At 37.2% G+C, this 11,199-nt stretch overlaps 2 protein-coding genes across 2 annotated transcripts; both read left to right on the plus strand.

The window, feature by feature from the left end:
• Positions 1-3,644: 3,644 nt before the first annotated feature.
• Positions 3,645-8,824, plus strand: LOC137937089 (uncharacterized). Its single transcript, XM_068782141.1, has 8 exons — positions 3,645-3,659; positions 3,752-3,777; positions 6,412-6,692; positions 6,827-6,933; positions 7,043-7,175; positions 7,296-7,490; positions 8,038-8,314; positions 8,561-8,824. The coding sequence occupies exons 3-8, from the start codon at positions 6,420-6,422 to the stop codon at positions 8,722-8,724; spliced, it is 1,149 nt and encodes a 382-aa protein (XP_068638242.1). The 5' UTR covers positions 3,645-3,659; positions 3,752-3,777; positions 6,412-6,419; the 3' UTR covers positions 8,725-8,824.
• A 182-nt stretch (positions 8,825-9,006) lies between these two features.
• Positions 9,007-10,210, plus strand: LOC137937807 (E3 ubiquitin-protein ligase ATL4-like). Its single transcript, XM_068782980.1, has one exon. It carries the CDS (start codon positions 9,520-9,522, stop codon positions 10,048-10,050), a length of 531 nt encoding a protein of 176 aa, XP_068639081.1. The 5' UTR covers positions 9,007-9,519; the 3' UTR covers positions 10,051-10,210.
• The last annotated feature ends 989 nt before the right edge of the window (positions 10,211-11,199 follow it).

An 11,199-nucleotide genomic window follows, 5' to 3' on the forward strand; every position in this document is an offset into this window, starting at 1 on the left:
TGGATCCAAATAATATATTCAATAGGATTGCCCAATTTTGAAATGTCCAAAGATTTTATTTCACAAATTGTGCACCACATATCTCTAAACGTGAATGGGTCCGAGATTAGCAAACAAAGACATGGTGGAAATAAGTTGTTTGTATTTAGAAGTAACTAAAGATCTTTATTCAATTAATCATAAATGAATTTGATGTTTTAGCTTAATTTATCCATAACTTAGACATAAAGAAGATTGCTAGTGGAAATAATCTTAAATAAGTGTTACAAAAAATTATGATTATTACTTGAAAATGAATTTTTTATTTTTTAATCATTTCATGATTGACTTAAGCTATAACGATAGAAGATGTCGAAATAGATAAATTAAAGATAACTATGGAATCATTAGACATTTAAATAACGCTCGAATTTTAACCAACGAGGTGGTCATATGTGCATGGAAAGAAAGTAAAAGAACAAATTATAATAGAAAGAGTGCAAAACAAATTCTATAAACTTGAAACTTATAGCCTATTATTTGCCTCAAAAGATAATTATTTTGGATGTATTTGTAGCAAATTCTTGTGTACTATAGCCATAACAAATTTATTGCTCCCATTGGAGCAAAATGGAAACAATAAAACTTTTTAAGTTGGGTTTGGAACACAAAGTGGAGAGAAAATAAAAAGAAGATAAAAGAAAAAAGGTTTCTTTTTTCTTATTTGGATGTCATGAAAAATGAGAGAGAGAATGGAAGAGAAACATAGTTTTTCTTGTTTGGATACACGTGGAAATGATAAATAAAAGAAAATTAATAAATTTGAAAATTTGATGATTAAAAATTTCTCTCAAGTTCCTATTTTTTCCTTCATCCCCTAATCACTATTTGAGAGAAAAAAATTATTAATTAAGAGAGACAGTGACTCTCTCAATGATTATTTGCTACCCAATAGCGGAAAATACAATTTATTTTTATGGGTTCCAAACAAGTACTTAATGTGAAATATAAAAAAAAGTGAAAGGAGTATGAATCTAAGTATATCTAAGTTAGCCGACCTAGTCTTTAATTTAAACCATATTTTTTCTTATTCTTCATCTTGTTCTTGTCTCGTTTATATTCGAATGTAAAATTTATTCTAACTATTTTTTATTTTATTATATTTTAACGATGAAATGAAGATAATGGTATTATTGTAAATATAATAAAGTAAACCTCTTGTAAATAAAGAGACTTGTTAAAAGAGAGAAAAAATAGAATGTAGCCAAGGTTGGTTGGTTATGAATCTAACCTCGTTTTTCTCAGAAAAAAAAGATGTCAACATTATTTTGCTTATAAAGTATGTCAGTAGAATTTAACATAACGTTCATGCTATCTTCGTTTTATATCGTATGAAAACTAGAAAGTGAAAAAAGAAAACAATAATTTAAACCATGTTACGATCAAATAAGATATTATAAGCTATTAGTCATTTGAATAAAAAAAAATTACTAGATTATATTGGATCTTTGTTTAACAGAATATGAGTTAAGCTTCACACAGTTGTTATTCGTATTTGTTAAAGTGACAGTGCATCCATGAAAGTTTGTTATTAACTATTTATTAAAATCTAAATATGGAAAGGAGATATTAACGAGGAAATTGGAATTGTACCTTACTTATGTTCAAGACTAGCATATACCTCACGACGAAGATTGATCTTCAGATGAATCTATGTAGAAATAGAGAAATAAAGTGGATCAATATAAGACAGGAAAAATCATATCATACTGTAGTAATTAGTTTAATGTACATCTAAAAATAACTAAAATCTGAGTTTCATATACAATGTTTGAAATCGAGGATGGAAATTCAAGTATGGCCAATGTGTTTTTACGACTGTCTGGGCTTTGAAAACACATCTACTCGTAGAAATAGGTTTCGTTCAGCACCTCCATGAATTAAACAACTATAACAAAGCGATCAATAAAACAAATAGATATTTTGGTGTAATTGTGCAGAAAGCAGGAAGGTAGAGGAGGGGAAGGAGTTCGCTGCACAGAAAGCAAAAGAATTGATTAGTTGAAACGGATTCAACCGAGGATGATTAGTTCAAAAGAATTGATTCCATTAAGCAATGTTGGTCTCAGCGCCCTAAGAATTGAATGAACCTAACAAAAAGAAGACAAAGTGTGCACAAAGTACAAACGCAACATAAAAGAAAATTAAGAACAGCAGGAAGGTACAAAATCGAAGGAGACATGAATCCCTAAGTCGTATAAGGCTCCATGTCTCGCTTCAATCAAGTAGACGGTTGATACACCTACTCATAAAAAAAATATTACCGTCACCTGCTATGGCAAATCGCCTCTTACCAAAAAAAAAAAATTTGTATCATGTTTAGTTGTCTAGCAATTAGCTGCTTAGTACTAGACTTCCTCACCAGAAAATCTAGAATAACAAATTTAAGGTTTTTTAATCTTCGAAGAAACTGATGCCAACAAAATGTCAGGGGTCGACAAGAGATGCATCTCTTGTTACTGATCCTATATTTCTACATTTATATAGTCCAGTTACCATTGTCGATCAGTAGTAAATCGAGAAAAAAATTATGACGTAAATACTGACGTTCGCCATCAAAGAAGATTAGAAGTAACTCATCAAGTTCAAAGCCTTCGGCGAATTTCTGTGGTCCACGACGAAGGAACACCGAACAGCCAAGTCTGATTGGCGGTGGACCCTTGTATAGAGGAGACTGGATTCTTAGAGTCAATATAGACGATCCCTGGCGACGAGTACATGGAGACTTCGAGTATCCAGACTCTGAAGCCAATCGCGATTCACAACCAGAAAACTAGTTTTCTGTTGTCACGATGGTGAGAACTTGAAACGCTTCCAGTGCTTCGTTCTCGTCGAAGTTTAACCGGTCTAATTTAATAATAGAAATTAAAATCAGTGGAAGAAGAGAGAGTAGAAATCTAAGTATCGCGATTGGCTTCACAACCAGAAAACTAGTTTTCTGTTGTCACGATGGTGAGAACTAGAAACGCTTCCAGTGCTTCGTTCTCGTCGAAGTTTAACCGGTCTAATTTAATTATAGAAATTAAAATCAGTGGAAGAAGAGAGAGTAGAAATCTAAGTATCTTACCGATTTTGAATCGTAATTCTCCTCATGAATCATGATTACACGACGAACTTCTACAGATTATCTCCATTGCGGCTTCCGTCCGAACTCGGAAGCATCGAGTTGGACACAGAGTGGAGTCATCCCGCAGTCCACTGCAACAAAGCCAGATTCTTTCCTGCCTTCAGTTCCTGAGATGAGTCGCCCTAGTTACATAAGACCAATGCTCAAGATCTTGATCTCGCTTGCTGCTAGTCTCGGGTCACAGGTGATCAACGGTTGGGATTGAGATAATGTATAGCACGGCTCAGATTAATCGAATTGCTGGGGCTCGTGTGGTGCTTTTGCCAGTGCGACGTGGGCACGATTCGTTGGAGGTCCAGACTCCAGAGTGGCAGAGTCCAGTCAGCAAGTGAAAGAGAGTTGTACTCGAAAATCGAAATTCGAACCTCGTAATTATCTTTGAAGCCAAGGGCAGGCATCTACCCTCCTTTTTCCGAATTTATTCCTCGCTCCCGCGGGGTCACATGCAGTCGCGTCGTGTCTGCCGGCCAAGGTCTTACTCTCGCCGGTTACAGTAAGACCACTCTTAGACTCCCTCTCTTCTTCACTCTACATTTATTCCTAAAACTTTTGATTTAAGGACCTCTGTGTATGTTCTCTCCCCAGTTGTCATCGATTTTATCTGTTTTCTGGTAAGTTCTCTGATTCACAATGTCTTCTTCTCTACATTTTCTATACGTTTCTATGCATTCTTGTCCTTTTGATCACTGTTTGGAACTTTAAGCCTGTAAGCGATTGGAAAAAACGAGGTGAGAAATGAATTTCGAATGAAATATTGGATGTCTTGGTTTCTATTAATGTAATCAATCTTGCGATCTTGCATAATTTCGTTTATCATATATAGCGTCGTCTGTATTGAGAATAATATCAAGGGATTTTCGTTTATTCTTTACTCTGCATGCTTGACTTACTTTTTTGGTTTATTTTGTTATATTAACAATCTCAAAGATATCTTCAGTTTTTTTCTTGCTCACTTTGATAACAATGACATCTGTGCGTCTTGAGTTGAGATTTCTTTTTTTTTTTTTTTTTTTTTTTTTTTTTTGCGACTAAATGTCGAATGTGCTCAAGTTGATCTGTAGATTCGAGTTTATCTACTCTTTTGTGCTGTTCGGGGGTTATTCTAGTTTTTTCTTTCTTTTTTTTTTCCTCTTCTTTGTTTTTTTTTTTTCAAGTTTCACCGAAGCCAAGTGCTCAATAATGTCAATTATGCTTTGATTGCATGCGTTGGAATTGCTAGATTGCTACGTGCGGATAAGTTTTGAGTCCCTTTCTCTTTTTGATAATTGTTTGTGTTTCCATTCGATCTATTGGGGCATCTTGTCTTTTGCCACAAGTATATTAGCGCAAGACAATGCTTGGGAGAGTGTAAAAGTCAAAGGTCCAGATTACAAAATGATGGAAATTTGGCTCTTTAAGTATCAAAATGCCCTTAGAATTTGAATAGTGGTGATTTCTAGCAGGAATTAATTTTAGGGTGGTTTTAGTTGGTTCTTTGTTTTTTTTTGTAAGCAGCACTTACGGTGCAACAGCAAGGGATTGGAGGTCAATATCCCCCTTAGCTATCTTATCGGCATGCCATTGGCATTTATCATGTCTTTCAAAATACAAGTCTTACTGCAATTATCCCCTTCTGTGATGATTCTCGAGTATATGAAAAGATTGAAAACTGCTTCAGAATGTCCAAAGAGCTTCTCAAGATTTGATGTTTTGCACACTTTATTAACCTAAGAAATTTCTCCAAGTAGCTATAAATGATGGTTTTATTTGAAATATTCAATGATGGAAATCGGATTTTTTAATTACCAAAATTGCCATTTGAATATGAATAATAGTGTGATCTTGCAGGAAATTATTTTACTGTGGTTTTAGTTGCTGTTCTTTGTTTGTAAGCAGCACATATGGTGCTTTTTGTTAAAGAACTTTTAATATATTCCTGTAAGAAAATTCAGATTTGAATGGGTGAACACCAATTTTATCTATTGCTGTTCTTTGTTTGTAAGCAGCACATATGGTGCTTGTTGTTAAAGAGCTTTTAATATATTCCTGTAAGAAAAATCAGATTTGAATGGTTGAACACCAATTTTATCATTTTTTTTCATTTTTTTAAAGTCCTCAATTATCATTTTCTTCAAAATACAAGTCTTCAATTATCCTCTTCATCACTGGCCTAGCTCACATTCCTTCTCAAGGCTTGATGTTTTCTGAAATTTATAGTAAAAGAATTATTTCCGCAATTTGCATGGTGATTGGGGAGTTAATTTGTTGAAGCAAAAAAAGATGGTTATATCTTTCTAACTGATTAAATCACAGTTTTTTATTTTCTTTTAAAGATCTTTCTTTGTATTGTTATTTTATCACCAAAGTAGCACAGTTAGAGGTGATTCGCTGTATTGTGTGTACATTCTGAACACCCAAAAATGGTTAAGAATCCTAATGACGTTTGAAATTTTCTGACCATTCTGAGCAAATAGCATGCATGTTTGGCATCTTCATGAGTTAATTAAAATTCTGATGGGTTTGAAGGTGTTCAACTTTTTGTAACTGTATAGCTAGAAAATAGTTGCCTGGGTTCAGTTACAGAAAAACTCATTTTTTTGTCTATTAAAGGCTGACCTCTGTTTTTTAACTGTATGTGGCACCCAATGTTTTCATGTTGTCGTGGTAAATCCTCTGAAAGTTAACGATATTTAACTTTGATATCGGATAGTTTGAGATGGTGGACAATTTTGAATAAAATATTGAAATACTCTTCTGAAAGTCTTTATTTCGTGTCAACTTTATGAGACCATTTTTTTTTTTTTTTTGAATGTTGGTTACACACGGAGAACTCCTTTTCCTGGCAAGACTAGAGCCTCACCACCATGACATGGCCATTGAGTTAAAGGCTCAATCCACAAAATAAAGTACATTCGACTGTTGTAGTTTTTCAAAAGAATTTTATTGGTCAAAACTATTGTACTTGTTTGACTATTGTTGTTGAAGGTCAATAGTTATTCAGATTCAGAAGTTCATCTTCTCTTTTTCTTCTTCTTATTTTTTAAAGAAAAATGAAAACAAAGAGGTGATTTACTGCCTTGAGGAATGTTTCTATGATGGGTCTTGAACTCTTGGTTTTATCTTGTATCCTCTCTTTTATCTTTATTATTAATTCATTTGTGTGGCTTATTATCACCTATAGAATTTTTTTTGCTTGTCAATTACAGAAAATCTATCTAGTATCCTTGTGAATTTAATTGGATTATTTTCTTGTTTCATTCTTCTAGTGCTAAAAATGTCGGAAAAGGCTCTGCGAGTTCTCAACACACTGCCAGAGCCAGAGAAAAAAATTGAAAATTCTAGTAAAGTGTGCCTTATAAAGGCATGTGCAGAGAACAACAATGGTAACCATGAAAAATGGCAGGTAGAAAATCCTACTTTGTTGGCTTCTACTTTTCCTTCAAATGGCAATGTTGGAGCTTGTGGAACGGAGGCAGGAAATTCAGAAGTAGAATACACAGAATCTGAAAACTTGATTGATCTAGAGGACGTTGGTACGAGTTTCAGTGTATGAATTATTCCTTTATCTTAAACACACTTTCTTGCATGTATTAATTTGTTATTGCTTTAACTACAATTTTTTGTTATTAATTTTTTATATACTGAATTCCTGATTTTAGTTTTGCACTTCATTTCTTATAGATGTTGTTACAAAAGCTTGACTCGAAAGACTGGGTTTTGGTTTGTGAGGGTCTAAATCATGTCCGTCGTCTTTCTATATTTCACAAGGAAGCAATGCTTGAAATGCTGTAAGTCTCTGTATTTTTCAGCATTTACTTGATATGGTTATTGGTGGAGTTTTAAACATTCTAGCTAGTTGTTCATTTAGTTTGCTTCTCTTAAATTTGTTACCAACAGGGGTGATGTAATGCCATTTGTGGTGAAAGCTTTAAAAAGTCCAAGAAGTGCTGTTTGCAAAACTGCAATTATGGCATCTGCTGACATTTTCAAGGTCTACAGTGATCATATAATTGATTCATTTGATCCTTTGGTAAGGGCTACTTCTCCTGTTTGAAAAGGCTTCTTTGCCTGTATCAGAATTACTTGCATATTATGTTATTCGTGTTAGTATTTCTTTCAGATGACCCTTTTCATGTTTGGTCTGCTTCAGCTTTTACAGCTTCTGCTCAAGTCATCTCAAGACAAACAATTCCTCTGTGAAGCAGCAGAGAGAGCTTTAATAACAATGACCTCTTGGGTCTCACCAAATCTGCTATTACCAAAGTTGCAATCATATCTTAAGCATAAGAATCCTCGAATACGAGCAAAAGCTTCAATGTTCTTTTCCCGAAGTCTGCCCCAACTGGTAAGTTTTACATTTAAATCTGATTCCTGAAGTTTCTCGGAGTTACTCGAAAATAGAGCATAAGCATGAAAAGATGATGAAATTGATTATGAAAAACTGAAGTATATGGGTTCATCCAAATGAAAAAGGTCAATGTTTACATATGATATTGCTGTTTTCTTATTCAAATGCTTCTAATAGCAATTGTAATTGGGTAAGCTAGAATTTTTTATATAAAACTTGTTTTTACCAACATTTCTGTTGTTTTTTGTTTTTTTTTGTTAAAAGGAACTTTTCTTTTGTGCTTCGTACTCATCCTTGGTTAATGAGTAAGTTGCTATTGCTAGTATATCGGATAATGGTTTACTATTATATGTTTGTAATATTCCACTATTAGCTGTTCATTTTATGATGCACATCAGTATCGTCTTCTTTTGCACAGTGTTCTCTGTTTTCTCTCAAAATCCAAAGTGAAAAGTGTCAATCCCATAATCAAAATAGCCACTATCTTTTTTGTCTGCTCCCACTAGTTGTTAATTGGGGGTTTTCACTGGTTTGTCATCTGCAGGGAGTAGAAGGAATTAATAATTATGGCATTGATAAACTCATCCAGATAGCTGCCTCCTTGCTTACTGATCAACTCCCAGCATCAAGAGAGGCTGCTCGAACACTCGCTTTGGGACTTCAGTCTGTATATGAAAAATCCCAAATCCCACAGAGCACGGAAGAGTTTCAGGCGTCTGAAATTGATTCATGGGTGGATTTCTGCCATGCTCAGCTGTCCCCTTTAAATGCACAGGCTATCTTGCGTGTCACTTCGGTTGGAAGAGAAGGTTTGGTTGCAGGTAACTAATACATGGCTGGTTGCAATGGGCATAACACTTTTCTGTGTCCTTGTTGTCTAATTCTTCTTGCTTGATATTGGATTGTTCCTTCTAGATTTATCTGTAAATTCTCGTATGCGATAAAGATGATGAGAGACATGGATAATGCATGGTTTCAAGGAGGTCATGCAACATTTTTTCCTCGAAAGTATTGTAAAGTTTCGTATGAAAAGATCTTTATTCTTCTATTTTTTTTCATTTGTCCAGAACATTTTATGCTTCTTATTTCAATAATAGCTGAAAGGAAGAACACCGAGAAGGACAAAGGAGAATGTACATTGGCAGATTTCTATCTTTTCGCCCTTCGTGCGCTCGCTGAGTTCAAGACTTCAAAGTTGCCGCTGCGAGAGCTTCCATTTTGCAAGATATGAAGACGTAAAAACAAAAAGAGACGTAGAGTAAAACAAAAAATAAAAAGTAAAAAAACGAATGCAGTAGGTACTTGCTGATTTGTGGTGGTTACGAAACGAGGTCTGGATCTAGTAGGTAAGGCTGTTTGTGCTTTTGCTGAGAAAAAATTAGAAAAGAACAAAATCCATCTGCTATGATGTTGATGTTGTATCCTCTTCGCTGGAGGAAACATTCCAAAATACTCCAGCTGAGGATGAATGTCTTACTCTTTCTTCGTGTCTCTTAGCATACAGCCATTTTATCTTACAAAATTTTCTCACTATGTTTCTCACCCACTCCACCAAATACATAAACCCACTCCCACATCGTCCATTAACTTTATCATAAATTCGTGAATATTGTCATTGGTATGCTTCTCGTAATGTCAGAAATTCCTTTGCCGGGTCTTAAAAGCTGGGACTCTCTTCTTTAAAGTGCAATGAATGCAACTCTGCTACTCCCTCCTCTCTGTATGTAAATTCTGCTATCCGACGATGAGAATTCAGAACAAACTCCACAGAACCGCGTCTGTTGGAAGAGTTGTTTGTTGGAAACTGGGGAAATGGTTCTAATTTCAGGGATTGATAGATGAGGTATTAGTTTTTGTTCGAGCTTCAAAAGCTTGTAAATTTTTTTGCCAGGGTTTGTGTTCTTCTCGCCATTGTGGTACTTGAAAAGAGGCTGATAGATTCTGCTGTTAACGGACGGGCGGAAAAACGAAGGATCTTTTGATCTTCGACAACGATTGTGATGAACGCGGAATCCTGAAGATTGTGATGAGTAACAGAGGTCTGGGTATTGCTACGCAGGTTATGGTGATGGCCATAGTCATCTCCGTGGTGTTGCTATTTGTGGGAGTTGGGCTGCTCATTCTAGTTCATGTGTGTATGGTGGGAAGAGCCTTCACGAGAAGCCTATCCACAAATAATCAAAGAGGAAACGAGAGTAAACCCAGTGATGGCATCTCTCAGGATGATCTAGAGAAGCTCCCTTGTTTCAGGTTTAAGGGACTGGCCAAAGGAAGTAGTCCGATCGATTGTGCTGTTTGTTTGGAAAACTTCCAATCAGGAGATCAATGTCGGATGCTACCCTTGTGTAAGCATAGCTTCCATGCTCAATGTGTGGATTCCTGGCTATTGAAAACACCCATTTGTCCAATGTGCAGAACTGGAGCTAATGGCTCTGGCAAAGAAATGGAAATGGAAGGCTGCAGTCATATAGGTGGAGCCAGATTTGAACCAACCGGAGATGTTGTGGTCGGAATCCCACTAAGCACCACAGCATCACCGATGAGTGTTCCAGAATAGATGAAAAAGTATTTGGGAGTTTTAGCTGGGAGGCTTCATGGTATGCTGCAAAGTCCTACAAGTTTGGCTTTAATGATAGCCTTTGCTTTCCGTTCACTGAGAGGCTTGTATAGTTGTATCTGTATGAATAGTTGTGAAGTTACCAAAACCAAAAAGAAGGTTGTGAACTATAAATTCTTACTCTTTAGTCTTAGGGGGGGTTAGTCCACAATCAAGTGGAATGAATTACCCCCGCATTACTTAGTTCATCTCATTTATGGTATTAGTCTAGAATGACTTGAATTGAAGTGAGATAACACCATTTCATTCGCTCAGGCAAAAATGGGGGAAAACTGTTTCCGACCTATTTTGTAAATCATCAGCTTTCCACGCGCGACGCGCGTTACTTCTTCCCATCCCCCCTCTCGTCAGCCTCTCCAGACGCAGAGCCCCCTCGCCCCCTCCCGCGATTTTTTTCCTCCCTCTGCCCCAACCCCCGTCGGCCGTCCTCCCTCTGCCCCCACCTCCGTCGCAGAGCACGGGAGGCTCTGTCGCAGAGGGAGGACGGCCGACGGGGGTGGGGGCAGATGGGAGGAAAAAAAATCGCGGGGTGGGGGGGGAGGGGGGGCCGAGGGGGCTCTGCGTCTAGGGAGGCTGACGAGAGGGGGGACCTCGGCCTCCCTCTCTTTCCGCATCCCCCCCCCCCCCGCGTCGGCCTTCCTTCCTCCCTCTATCGACCTCCGTCGCAGAGCACGGGAGGCCAGCGTCGGCCTTCCTTCCTCCCTCTATCGACCTCCGTCGCAGAGCACGGGAGGCCAGAGCCCCTCGGCCTTCCTCTCTTTCCGCCTCTCCCCCCCCCGTCGGCCTTCCTTCCTCCCTCTCTCGACCTCCGTCGCAGAGCACGGGAGGCTAGAGCCCCTCGGCCTCCTGGCTTCTCTTCTCTCTCGGCCTCCCTATTTTCTCCCTCTCGGCGCACTGTCGGAGCGTCGCCTCCGTCGCCGTTGCCCGCTGCTGTCGCCGTTGCCAAGATCCCCGCAGAGGCAGACGAAGACGATATTTAATTTTTCCTAAGTTAGGAAAAATTAAACATTGTCGGTTTAATTATCCAATTAATTAAACCATTAGTTTTTATTTTTTGTTAATATATTATTAAATAATAATATTTAAAAT

The sequence above is a fragment of the Aristolochia californica genome, unplaced genomic scaffold (genome assembly GCF_029961685.1).
Source record: "Aristolochia californica isolate CCGP_79_NKW_82.1479 unplaced genomic scaffold, dmAriCali1.0.hap1 SCAF_7, whole genome shotgun sequence".
Lineage (NCBI taxonomy): Eukaryota > Viridiplantae > Streptophyta > Magnoliopsida > Piperales > Aristolochiaceae > Aristolochia > Aristolochia californica.

Bases quoted from the DNA above. Each gene is read 5' to 3' on its own strand.
- LOC137937807 (XM_068782980.1), top strand. From the start codon at position 9,520: ATGAGTAACAGAGGTCTGGGTATTGCTACGCAGGTTATGGTGATGGCC.
- LOC137937089 (XM_068782141.1), top strand. From the start codon at position 6,420: ATGTCGGAAAAGGCTCTGCGAGTTCTCAACACACTGCCAGAGCCAGAG. The intron at 7,176-7,295 runs GTAAGGGCTACT...GGTCTGCTTCAG, and splicing joins TTGATTCATTTGATCCTTTG to CTTTTACAGCTTCTGCTCAA. The intron at 8,315-8,560 runs GTAACTAATACA...TCATTTGTCCAG, and splicing joins AAGAGAAGGTTTGGTTGCAG to AACATTTTATGCTTCTTATT.